Source organism: Bubalus bubalis, chromosome 16 (genome assembly GCF_019923935.1).
Source record: "Bubalus bubalis isolate 160015118507 breed Murrah chromosome 16, NDDB_SH_1, whole genome shotgun sequence".
NCBI classification, from domain to species: Eukaryota; Metazoa; Chordata; class Mammalia; order Artiodactyla; family Bovidae; genus Bubalus; species Bubalus bubalis.
Genome location: NC_059172.1, coordinates 84409773 through 84423412, shown reverse-complemented (window position 1 = coordinate 84423412; position 13640 = coordinate 84409773). Strand labels below are relative to the sequence as shown.

The 13640-nt window shown below is 40.9% G+C and overlaps 1 protein-coding gene across 1 annotated transcript; it reads left to right on the top strand.

The window, feature by feature from the left end:
- Positions 1–501: 501 nt before the first annotated feature.
- Positions 502–1440, top strand: LOC112579526 (olfactory receptor 4C16-like). Its single transcript, XM_025265961.3, has one exon. The coding sequence runs from the start codon at positions 508–510 to the stop codon at positions 1438–1440; it is 933 nt and encodes a 310-aa protein (XP_025121746.3). The 5' UTR covers positions 502–507.
- The last annotated feature ends 12200 nt before the right edge of the window (positions 1441–13640 follow it).

Sequence of the window (13640 nt, the reverse complement as noted above, 5' to 3'; positions counted from 1 at the left end):
TAATAAAGGAAAAAGTATAAGGGTATGTATGAACAAGATATTCTTTAAGGTGCTAAGGATGATGTATGACTTTATGTCATAAACCACCATGGGCAATCAAATATACCCTAAATAATGACTGATGCACAGTACTTTGGATTCTGAATATATTGAATATGGCCAAAAAATGACAAAGGGAATAATAAAATGGAGCCATATATTACATATATTCATAAAATTAATCATAATCATATCCGGTCTAACAAGGGATTGTATTTAAAGAGTTTTATTGGAAAGTTTAACATTCACAAGTTTATATGAGACTCATAATGACCCTATGAAATGGTCATTACAAATTGAAGAAAAAATGTTATTATTAAGCAACAAACATATAATATAAATTATTGGAAATAATATACCTGATAAGCAAATTTTGTTTTACTTAAAATATTCCATCATATAATATATTGCACCATATATTGATTTTTTTGCAGATAATCTATTTCACATTCATCCCTCATCTCATTCATGAAGATGAACAATAATGTGACTGAGTTCATTCTACTTGGGTTATCACAGGATCCTGTTAGGAAGAAAATAGTATTTGTCACTTTCTTGTTTTTATATCTGGGGACGTTACTGGGTAACTTCCTGATTATTTCTACCATCAAGACCAGCAGGACACTTGGGAGTCCAATGTACTTCTTCCTTTTCCACTTATCTTTATCTGATACCTTTCTCTCAACTTCCATAGCCCCTAGAGTGATTGTCGATGCCCTTAGGGGAAAGAGCACAATCTCCTTCAATGAGTGCATTATCCAAGTCTTTGCATCACATTTTTTTGGTTGCCTAGAGATCTTCATCCTTATTCTCATGGCTGTTGACCGCTATGTGGCCATCTGTAAACCCCTTCGATACATGACCCTCATGAGCCATCGAGTCTGTGGTGTCTTGGTGACTGTGGCCTGGGTAGGGTCTTGCATTCATTCTTCAGCTCAGATTCTTCTAGCCTTGAGTCTGCCTTTCTGTGGTCCCAATGTGATAGATCACTATTTTTGTGACTTGCAGCCTTTGTTGAAACTTGCCTGTACAGACACTTATGCGACCAATCTACTCTTGGTGTCCAACAGTGGAGCTATCTGTACAGTGAGTTTTGTCATGCTGATGTTCTCCTATGCTATCATCTTGCATTCTCTGAGAAACCACAGTGCTGAAGGGAGGAAGAAAGCCCTATCCACCTGCATCTCCCACATCATTGTGATCATCTTGTTCTTTGGTCCTTGCATATTTATATACACACGCCCTGCAACTACCTTCCCCATGGATAAGATGATAGCTGTGTTTTATACAGTTGGAACACCTTTGATCAACCCCCTGATTTACACACTAAGGAATACAGAAGTGAAAAATGCCATGAGAATGTTATGGGGCAAGAAACTGATCACAGGTGACAAAAGATAAATGGAAGATAAATATGAAAAATTTCTTATTTTTCTTCAAGTTTAGATTGATCTAGAAGTCCCCAGAAAATGTTATCTTTTACTGTCAGTTCAGTTCAGTCGCTCAGTTGTATCCGACTCCTTGTGACCACATGAATCACAGCACACCAGGCCTCCCTGTCCATCAACAACTCCTGGAGTTCAACCAAACCCATGTGCATTGAGTCGGTGATGCCATCCAGCCATCTCATCCTCTGTCATCCCCTTCTCCTCCTGCCTCAGTTCCTCCCAGCACCAGGGTCTTTTCCAATAAGACAACCCTTTGCATGAGGCGGCCAAATTACTGGAGTTTCAGCTTTAGCATCAGTCCTTCCAATGAACACACAGGACTGATCTCCTTTAGGATGGACTGGTTGGATCTCCTTGCAGCCCAAGTGACTTTCAAGAGTCTTCTCCAACACCACAGTTCAAAAGCATCAATTCTTCGGCTCTCAGTTTTCTTCACAGTCCAACTCTCACATCCATACATGACCATTGGAAAAACCATAGCCTTGACTAGACGGACCATTGTTGGCAAAATAATATCTCTACTTTTTAATACGCTATCTAGGTTGGCCCTAACTTTCCTTCCAAGGAGTGTCTTTTAATTTCATGGCTGCAATCACCATCTGCAGTGATTTGGAGCCCCCAAAAAATAAAGTCCTTACTCCTTGGAAGGAAAGTTATGACCAACCTAGATAGCATATTCAAAAGCACAGACATTACTTCGCAACAATGGTTCGTCTAGTCAAGGCTATGGTTTTTCCTGTGGTCATGTATAGATGTGAGAGTTGGGACTGTGAAGAAGGCTGAGAGCCGAAGAATTGATGCTTTTGAACTGTGGTATTGGAGAAGACTCTTTAGAGTCCCTTGGACTGCAAGGAGATCCAACCAGTCTGTTCTGAAGGAGATCAGCTCTGGGATTTCTTTGGAAGGAATGATGCTAAAGCTGAAACTCCAGTACTTTGGCTACCTCATGCGAAGAGTTGACTCATTGGAAAAGACTCTGATGCTGGGAGGGATTGGGGGCAAGAGGAAAAGAGGATGACAGAGGATGAGATGGCTGGATGGCATCACCGACTCAATGGACATGAGTCTTACTGAACTCCGGGAGTTGGTGATGGACAGGGAGGCCTGGCGTGCTGCAATTCATGGGGTCGCAAAGAGTCGGACACGACTGAGCAACTGATCTGATCTGAAAAATAAAGTCTGACACTGTTTCCACTCTTTCCCCACCTATCTGCCATGAAGTGATGGGACCAGATGCTATGATCTTAGTTTTCTGCACGTTGAGCTTTAAGCCAACTTTTTCACTCTCCTCTTTCACTTTCATCAAGAGGCTTTTTAGTTCCTCTTCACTTTCTGCCATAAAGGTGGTGTCATCTGCATATCTGAGGTTATTGATATTTTTCCCAGCAATCTTGAATCCAGCTTGTGCTTCTTCCAGCCCTGCATTTCTCATGAGGTACTCTGCATATAAGTTAAATAAGCAGGGTGGCAATATATAGCCTTGACATACTCCTTTTCTCATTTGGAACCAGGCTGTTGTTCCATGTCCAGTTCTAACTGTTGCTTCCTGACCTGCATATAGGTTTCTCAAGAGGCAGGTCAGGTGATCTGGTATTCCTGTAGTGTTGATATAATCCTATGATACAGAAATAGTATTCATTTCCTTCAGGAAAGTAAGCACTGTAAATACAATCAGTGATTATTGTTCAGTCACTTTTATGTAGAGGATGACATAGCACCCATATACCGGAATGTAAATTTCATTGCCTTAGGTGTTTTGCACTGCTGTGTCTCTGTATCTCTTGACTGACTTATAGCACAGTGGTTATAATATAATGTTTTCCATGCCCTTTTACATTTTGACTTACAGTCTTTACTATGTACAGTTGCACTTAAATACTTATATTCACAGTCTGGCAGGTTTTCCCTCTTTCAATTTGTTCTGTTTATTAGACATTTTGATCATATTTGTCTTATTATAGACCTTCAACTGTGTTTTTCTTCCTAACTCATCAGAAAGTAACAGATTCAAATAATATAGTATCGTAATATTGTAATGGACAGGGTATAATCTAGACAACCTCCCTTCAACTTATTGGTGTTATACTTTCAATTCATACCATGTTTTTATATTGATCTTTATAACAGTGACAGAATATGGAGACAAAATTCCACTTCTTAAGTATTTATTAGAATATAGGAAGGCCTTGGCTATTGTATTTATACATATAGTGATATTCTTTTGGTAAAATATATGTTCCTAATTCATTTCCTTCTGAATTTTGAGTGGTTTAATTTTTCCCATGAATTATATATGTTTTAATATTTTGTTCTGTATTGATGTCTTGTAACTGTAAAATTGATGACCTGCCGAGGTCCAGCCCTGGCTGATCCAGGGTATTCGAAGGGGAGATGGAGTAGGCGACCTATTTATTTATTTATTTATTCAGAGATATAAAGAATAATAGAATGAGGATAGCTCAGTAGGAAAATTCAGTGGAGAAAAGAAGCTGAGTAGCTTGGTTTACATGGAAAATCAATATAACCCGTGACACCAGGTTAGCTCTGACCACGGAGGCCACAGGCGCCCTCTCGAATAGCAGAAGGTGCCCCACCTTAGACACCTTCTCAAGTGGGTCTTAGAAGCCCAGGCAAATAAATGGTCACAGAGGATATCCGCGCTCCAGATGGATACTCAGCTGAAGGTTGAGGGGAAGAATGACATGGGGAGACCAAGCGTTGGTGAGCAAGGCCCGTAGCTTTATTTTTAACAGGGGCTTATATACCCTAAGTTACACATAGAGGATAATAGGGGATGCAAAGTCAGCAGTCTTTGATGCTTATCAAAAACCAGGGTTTCTTTCCTGCAAATTTATCGTATACAAATGGTTTAGGTGATTTACATCATCTTCTGGCCAGAAGGCCTATTAACATTTTATGACTCTTGACAAGGACTTATCAACAAAGACTTATTTTCTCTAAGAGTAATTATTTTAAGGTTTGGCGCCATCTTCAGAAGATAAAATTACATTTCTATAGGGTGGATGTGTAAAGGGTTTACAAAGGAAAGAATTTATTACCTTAAGGGTCTAAAGTTACTAACACCAAGGCCACTACTTATTTTTTTTTCATAGCAACTATATTAATTAATACACATTCAAGGATACAATACAGGGGATGTGGAAACAAGCATTGGCTCATCAATAAAATCTTTTTTTTTATTTTATATTATTTTTAAACTTTACATAACTGTATTAGTTTTGCCAAATATCAAAATGAATCCGCCACAGGTATACATGTGTTCCCCATCCTGAACTCTCCTCCCTCCTCCCTCCCCATTCCATCCCTCTGGGTCATCCCAGTGCACCAGCCCCAAGCATCCAGTATTGTGCATTGAACCTGGACTGGCAACTCATTTCATACATGATATTTTACATGTTTCAATGCCATTCTCCCAAATCTTCCCACCCTCTCCCTCTCCCACAGAGTCCATAAGACTGTTCTATACATCAGTGTCTCTTTTACTGTCTCGTACACAGGGTTATTGTTACCATCTTTCTAAATTCCATATATATGCGTTAGTATACTGTATTGGTGTTTTTCTTTCTGGCTTACTTCACTCTGTATAATAGGCTCCAGTTTCATCCACCTCATTAGAACTGATTCAAATGTATTCTTTTTAATGGCTGAATAATACTCCATTGTGTATATGTACCACAGCTTTCTTATCCATTCATCTGCTGATGGGCATCTAGGTTGCTTCCATGTCCTGGCTATTATAAACAGTGCTGCGATGAACAGTGGGGTACTCGTGTCTCTTTCCCTTCTGGTTTCCTCAGTGTGTATGCCCAGCAGTGGGATTGCTGGATCATAAGGCAGGTCTATTTCCAGTTTTTTAAGGAATCTCCACACTGTTCTCCATAGTGGCTGTACTAGTTTGCATTCCCACCAACAGTGGAAGAGGGTTCCCTTTTCTCCACACCCTCTCCAGCATTTATTACTTGTAGACTTTTGGATCGCAGCCATTCTGCCTGGTGTGAAATGGTACCTCATAGTGGTTTGGATTTGCATTTCTCTGATAATGAGTGATGTTGAGAATCTTTTCATGTGTTTGTTAGCCATCTGTATGTCTTCTTTGGAGAAATGTCTATTTAGTTCTTTGACCCATTTTTTAATTGGGTCATTTATTTTTCTGGAGTTGAGCTGTAGGAGTTGCTTGTATATTCTCGAGATTAGTTGTTTGTCAGTTGCTTCATTTGCTATTATCTTCTCCCATTCTGAAGGCTGTCTTTTCACCTTGCTAATAGTTTCGTTTGATGTGCAGAAGCTTTTAAGGTTAATTAGGTCCCATTTGTTTGTTTTTGTTTTTATTTCCAATATTCTGGGAGGTGGGTCATAGAGGATCCTGCTGTGATGTATGTCAGAGAGTGTTTTGCCTATGTTCTCCTCTAGGAGTTTTATAGTTTCTGGTCTTACGTTGAGATCTTTAATCCATTTTGAGTTTATTTTTGTGTATGGTGTTAGAAAGTGTTCTAGTTTCATTCTTTTACAAGTGGTTGATCAGAGTTCCCAGCACCACTTGTTAAAGAGATTGTCTTTAATCCATTGTATATTCTGGCCTCCTTTGTCAAAGATAAGGTGTCCATATGTGCGTGGATTTATCTCTGGGCTTTCTATTTTGTTCCATTGATCTATATTTCTGTCTTTGTGCCAGTACCATACTGTCTTGATAACTGTGGCTTTGTAGTAGAGCCTGAAGTCAGGTAGGTTGATTCCTCCAGTTCCATTCTTCTTTCTCAAGATCGCTTTGGCTATTCGAGGTTTTTTGTTTTTCCATACAAATTGTGAAATTATTTGTTCTAGCTCTGTGAAGAATGCTGTTGGTAGCTTGATAGGGATTGCATTGAATCTATAGATTGCTTTGGGTAGTATGCTCATTTTCACTATATTGATTCTTCCAATCAATAAAATCTTTTACTAGTTTTATTCTGACAGTTTCTAACTCTCTGAGAGGCTCTAAGCTATTTGAATATCTTAAGCTTCCCGTGCCTCTCGAGGCTGGGAGACTGTAAACAATCGTATGCATAGCTGTAGGTGTCCAGGTAAACTTGTCAGGCAAGTTAGAGAGCCATCTGAGGGGTTTGGATTTAAACACTCCTAATTGCCCAGGAACTTTATTAATTGGAGCTGTGAGTTAACTCTTTGACAGACAGAGCGAGATGGTGGTGGGGGACAGCCCCCAGGAAAGTCAGAGTGAGAGCACAAAGCAATAAAGTAGGCAGACTCTGGTTTTTGGGGGTAGATGCTCGAGAATATCCGGGGGGACTCCCGAGGCTCGATCCCGCCTTTGTGTATGCCGAGCCTCCTTCCTCATGACCCTTGTCACGAGTGGAATGTCTCTCGCCGGCTCCCGGCAATGACCCAAATTAACTGTGATATATTTAAACATTCTAGAACGAGAGAGACAAGCAGCTGATGTAAGTGAATATTAACACATCAGTAGATTAAACAAATAATGAAATAATTGGGAGGATTTTAGCTTTAAAATAGCAGAATGTGCATTATGGACATGAATTATGAATTCCACTTCAGCAAATCACACCATATAACATTTACCCAAAGGACTTGAAAGCTTCACTTCAGTTCAGTCACTCAGTCGTGTCTGACTCTTTGCGACCCCATGAATCCCAGCACACCAGGCCTCCCTGTCCATCACCAGCTCCCGGAGTTCACTGAGACTCACATCCATCGAGTCAGTAATGTCATCCAGACATCTCATCCTCTGTTGTCCCCTTCTCCTCCTGCCCTCAATCCCTCCCAGCATCAGAGTCTTTTCCAATGAGACAACTCTTCGCATGAGGTGGCCAAAGTACTGGAGTTTCTGATCTCCTTCAGAATGGACTGGTTGGATCTCCTTGCAGTCCAACAGACTCTCAAGAGTCTTCTCCAACACCACAGTTCAAAAGCATCAATTCTTCGGCTCTCAGCTTTCTTCACAGTCCAACTCTCACATCCATACATGACCACAGGAAAAACCATAGCCTTGACTAGACGAACCTTTGTTGGCAAAGTAATGTCTGTGCTTTTGAATATGCTATCTAGGTCGGTCATAACGTTCCTTCCAAGGAGTAAGCGTCTTTTAATTTCATGGCTGCAGTCACCATCTGCAGTGATTTTGGAGCCCAAAAAAATAAAGTCTGACACTGTTTCCACTGTTTCCCCATCTATTTCCCATGAAGTGATGGTACCGGATGCCATGATCTTCGTTTTCTGAATGTTGAGCGTTAGGCCAACTTTTTCACTCTCCACTTTCACTTTCATCAAGAGGCTTTTTAGTTCCTCTTCACTTTCTTCCATAAGGGTGGTGTCATCTGCATATCTGAGGTTATTGATATTTCTCCTCGCAATCTTGATTCCAGCTTGTGCTTCTTCCAGCCCAGCGTTTCTCCTGATGTACTCTGCATATAAGTTAAATAAGCAGGGTGATAATATACAGCCTTGGCATACTCCTTTTCCTATTTGGAACCAGTCTGTTGTTCTATGTCCAGTTCTAACTGTTGCTTCCTGACCTACATAAAAATTTCTCAAGAGGCATGTCAGGTGGTCTGGTATTCCCATCTCTTTCAGAATTGTCCACAGTTTATTGTGATCCACACAGTCAAAGGCTTTGGCTTGAAAGCTTACCTCCACACAAAAATATTCACTGGTATTTATAGCAGTTTTAGTCTCGATTGTTAAAGCTTAGAAGCAATCAAGATGTTCATCAGTGGGTAAATAGATAAACTGGTCAGTTTAGTTCAGTTCAGCTGCAAACTCGTGTCTGACTCTGTGATCCCAAGGATGGCAGCATGCCAGGCCTCCCTGTCCAGCACTAATTCCTAGAGTTTACTCAAACTCATGTCCATTGAGTCAGTGATGCCATCCAACCATCTTATGCTTTATTGTCCCCTTCTCCTCCCGCCTTCAGTCTTTCATGGCATCAGGGTCTTTTCAAATGAGTCAGCTCTTTGCATCAGGTGGCCAATGTATTGGAGCTTCAGCTTCAGCATCAGTACTTCCAGTGCACACCTAGGACTGATCTCCTTTAGGATGGACTGGTTGGATCTCCTTGCAGTCCAAGGGACTCTCAAGAGTCTTCTCCAACACCACAGTTCAAAAGCATCAATTCTTCAGTGCTCAGCTTTCTTTATAGTCCAATTCTCACATCCATAAATGACTACTGGAAAAATAATAGCCTTGATTAGACGGAAATTTGTTAGCAAAGTAATGTCTCTGTCCCAGGGACAGAGGAGCCTAGTGGGCTGCCGTCTATGGGGTCGCACAGAGTTCGACACGACTGAAGCAACTTAGCAGCAGCAGCAGCAGGTTGATAATAGCTTTTCTCCCAAGGAGTAAGTCTTTTAATTTCATGGATGCACGCACCATCTGCAATGATTTTGGAGCCCCAAAAAATAAAGCCTGACACTATTCCCGTCTATTCTCCATGAAGTGATGCGACCAGATGCCATGATCTTTGTTTTCTGAATGTTGAGCTTTAAGCCAACTTTTTCACTCTCCTCTTTCACTTTCATCAAGAGGCTCTAGTTCTTCTTCACTTTCTGTCATAGGGTGGTGTCATCTGCATATCTGAGGTTATTGATATTTCTCATGGCAATCTTGATTTCAGATGTGCTTCTTCCAGCCCAGCATTTCTCATGATGTACTCTGCATATATGTTAAGTAAGCAAGATGACAATATACAGACTTGACGTACTCCTTTTCCTATTAGGAATCAGTCTGTTATTCCATATCCCTTTCTAACTGTTTCTTCCTGACCTTAATACAGATTTCTCAAGAAGCAGGTTAGGTGGTCTGTTAGTCCCATCTCTTGAAGAATTTTCCACAGTTCACTGTTATCCACAGTCTAAGGTTTTTGCATAGTCAATAGAGCAGAAATAGATGTTTTCCTGGAACTCTTTGCTTTTTTGATGATCCAGAGGATGTTGGAAATTTTATCTGTGGCTCCTCTGTCTATTCTAAAACCAGCTTGAACATCTAGAAGTTCACAGTTCCCATATTGCTGAAACCTGGCTTGGAGAATTTTGAGCATTACTTTACTAGCATGTGAGATGAGTGCAATTGTGCAGTAGTTTGAGCATTCTTTGGTATTGCCTTTCTTTGGGATTGGAATGAAAACTGACCTTTTCCGGTCCTGTGGCCATTGTTGAGTTTTCCAAATTTGCTGGTGTATTGAGTACAGCACCTTCACAGCATCATCTGTCAGGATTTGAAATAGCTCAACTGGAATTCTGTCACCTCCACTAGCTTTGTTCAGAGTGATTCTTCCTTAGGCCCACTTGACATCATATTCCAGGATGTCTGGCTCTAGCTGAGTGTGAGTGATCACACAATCGTGATTATCTAGGTGGTGAAGATCTTTTTTGAACAGTTCTTCGGTGTATTCTTGCCACCTCTTCTTAATATCTTCTGATTCTGTTAGGTCAATACTATTTCTGTCCTTCATTGAGCCCATCGTTGCATGAAATGTTCCCTTGGTATCTCTAAATTTCTTCAAGAGATCACTTGTTTTTCCCATTCTATTGTTTTCCACTATTTCTTTGCATTGATCACTGAGGAAGGCTTTCTTATCTCTCTTTGCTATTCTTTGGAACTCTGCATTGAAATGGGCATATATTTCCTTTTCTCCTTTGCTTTTCACTTCCCTTATTTTCACAGCTATTTGTAAGGCCTCCTCAGACACCCATTTTGCTTTTTTGCATTTCTATTTCTTGGGGATGGTCTTGCTCCCTGTCTCCTGTACAATGTCATGAACCTCCATCCATAGTTCATCAGGCACTCTGTCTATCAGATCTAGTCCTTAAATCTACTTCTCACTTCTACTGTATAATTGTTAGGGATGTGATTTAAGTTATACCTGAATGGTCTAGTGGTTTTCCCTCTTTTCTTCATTTTAAGTCTGAATTTGGCAATTAGGAGTTCATGGTCTGAGCCACATTCAGCTCCTCGTCTTTTTTTTCTGAGTATATAGAGCTTCTCCATCTTTGGCTGGAAAGAATATAATCAATATGATTTCAGTGTTGGCCATCTGGTAATTTCCATGTGTATATTCGTCTCTTGTGTTGTTGAAAGAGGGTGTTTGCTATGACCAGTGTGTTCTCTTGGCAAAACTATATTAGTCTTTGCCCTGCTTCAATCTGTACTCCAAGGCCAAATTTGCCTGTTACTCCAGATGTTTCTTGACTTCCTACTTTTGCATTCCAGTCCCCTATAATGAAAAGCACATCTTTTTTGGGTGTTAGTTCTAGAAGGTCTTGTAGGTCTTCATAGAACTGTTCAGCTTCAGCTTCTTCAGCGTGATTGATCGGGATATAGCCTTGGATTACCGTGATATTGAATGGTTTGTCTTGGAAACAAACAAGAGATCATTCTGCCATTTTTGAGACTGCATCCAAGTACTGTATTCTGGGCTCTCTTTTTGACTACGATTTCTACTCTATTTCTTCTAAGGGTTTCTTGCCCACAGTAGTAGATATAATGGTCATCTGAATTAAATTCACCCATTCCAGTCCATTTTAGTTCTCCGATTTCTAAAATGTCAATGTTCACTCTTTCCATCTCCTGTTTGACCACTTCCAATTTGCCTTGATTCATGGACCTAACATTCCAGGTTCCTATGCAATATTGCTTTTTACAGCATTGGACCTTGCTTCCATCAGCAGTCACATCCACAAGTGGGTATTGTTTTTGCTTTGGCTCCATCTCTTTAGTCTTTCTGGAGTTATTTCTCCATTGATCTCCAACAGCATATTGGGCACCTACTGACCTGGGGAGTTCATCTTTCAATGTCCTATCTTTTTGCCTTTTCAATGGGTTCTTGGGGTTCTCAAGGCAAGAATACTGAAGTGGTTTGCCATTCCCTTCTCCAGTGGGCCACATTTTGTCAGAACTCTCCACCATGACCCATCTGTCTTGGGTGGCCCTATATGGCATGGCTCATAGTTTCATTGATTTAGACAAGGCTGTGGTCCATGTGATTAGATTGGTTAGTTTTCTGTGATTGTGGTTTTAAGTCTGTCTGCCCTCTGACGGCGGAGAAGGCAATGGCACCCCACTCCAGTACTCTTGCCTGGAAAATCCCATGGACGGAAAAACCTGGTAGGCTCCAGTCCATTGCATCACAAAGAGTTGGACACAACTGAAGCCACTTAGCAGCAGCAGCAGCAGCCCTCTGATGGAGAATAGTAAGAGGCTTATGGAACCTTCCTGGTGGGAGAGACTGACTGAAAGGGAAACTGGGTCTTGTTCTGGTTGGCAGGGCCATGCTCAGTAAATTGTTAATATGGTATATCCAGACAAATGAATATTATTCAGCACTAAAAAGAAATAAGCTGTCAAGGCATAAAATAACAAGAAGAAATCTTGAATACATATTCTTAATAAAAGAAACCAATGTTAAAAGGTTATGTACTGTACAATGCCCATTATAAGACATTCTGGGGGGGGGGGTACCTCTGGAGACAGTATAATGTTCAGTGGTTTCCAAGGATTCAAGTGTTGGGAGAGATCAATAGGTGGAGCACAGAGAACATCTAGAACAGTGAAACCATCTGGGTGGTACTATGATGATAGATACATGTCATTGTACATTTGTCAACCCATATGTTGTACATCACCAAGAGTGAAGTCTAATGTAAACTCTGGACTTTGGTTGATAATGATATGTCAACCTAAGTTCATCAATTGAACAAATACATCACTTTTGTGGGAGGTTAACAATGTGGGAGGGCCAAGAGGAGCTACTTCACATTCAAGGTCAGGAGGGGCAGCTGTGAGGAGATAGCCCTTGTCCAAGGGAAGGAGTAGTGGCTGCGCTTTGCTGGAGCAGCCATGAAGAGACACCCCACGTCCAAGGTAAAAGAAACCCAAGTAAGATGGTAGGTGTTGTGAGAGGGCATCAGAGGGCAGACACACTGAACCATAATCACAGAAATCTACCAATCTGATCACAAGGACCACAGCCTTGTCTAACTCAATGAAACTGAGCCATGCCACGTGGGGCCACCCAAGACAGATGGGTCATGATGGAGAGATCTGACAGAATGTGGTCCACTGGAGAAGGGAACGCCAAACCACTTCAGTATTCTTGCCTTGAAAACCCCATGAACAATATGAAAAGGCAAAATGATAGGATACTGAAAGAGGAACTCCCCAGGTCAGTAAGTGCCCAATATGTTACTGGAGATCAGTGGAGAAATAACTCCAGAAAGACTAAAGAGATGGAGCCAAAGCAAAAACAATACCCAGTGGCGGATGTGACTGGTGGTAGAAGCAAGGTCTGATGCTGTAAAGAGCAATATTACATAGGAACCTGGAATGTTGGGTCAAGGCAATGAGTCAAGGCAAATTGTAAGTGGTCAAACAGGAGATAGCAAGAGTGAATATCAAAATTCTAGGAATCAGCAACTCCCGATTTTCCACGAACCTCCATCCATAGTTCATCAGGCACTCTGTTTATCAGAACTAGTCCATTAAATCTATTTCTCACTTCCACTGTATAACCATAAGGGATACGTGAATGGTCTAGTGGTTTTCCCTCCTTTCTTCAATTTAAGTCTGAATTTGGTAATAAGGATTTCGTGATCTGAGCCACATGGAAAAGAAATGCAAAGTGGACAGGAATGGGTGAATTTAACTCAGATGACCATTATATCTACTACTGTGAGCAGGAATCCCTTATTAAAAATGGAGTAGCCATCATGGTCAACAAAAGAGTTCAAAATGCAGTACTTGGATGAAATCTCAAACATGACAGAATGATCTCTTGTTTGTTTCCAAGGCAAACCATTCAATATCACAGTAATCCAAGCCTATGCCCCAACCAGTAACGCTGAAGAAGCTGAAGTTGAACAGTTCTATGAAGCCCTACAAGACCTTTTAGAACTAACACCCCAAAAAGATGTCCTTTTCATTATAGGGGGCTGGAATGCAAAAGTAGGAAGTCAAGAAACATCTGGAGTAACAGGAAAATTTGGCCTGGGAGTACGGAATGAAGCAGGGCAAAGGCTAATAGAGTTTGCCAATAGAATGCACTGGTCATAGCAAACACCCTCTTCAAACAACACAAAGGAGACTTTGCACATGGACATCACCAGATGGTCAACCCCAAAATCATAT

Coding starts and splice junctions, on each gene's coding strand:
- LOC112579526 (XM_025265961.3), top strand. CDS start 508: ATGAAGATGAACAATAATGTGACTGAGTTCATTCTACTTGGGTTATCA.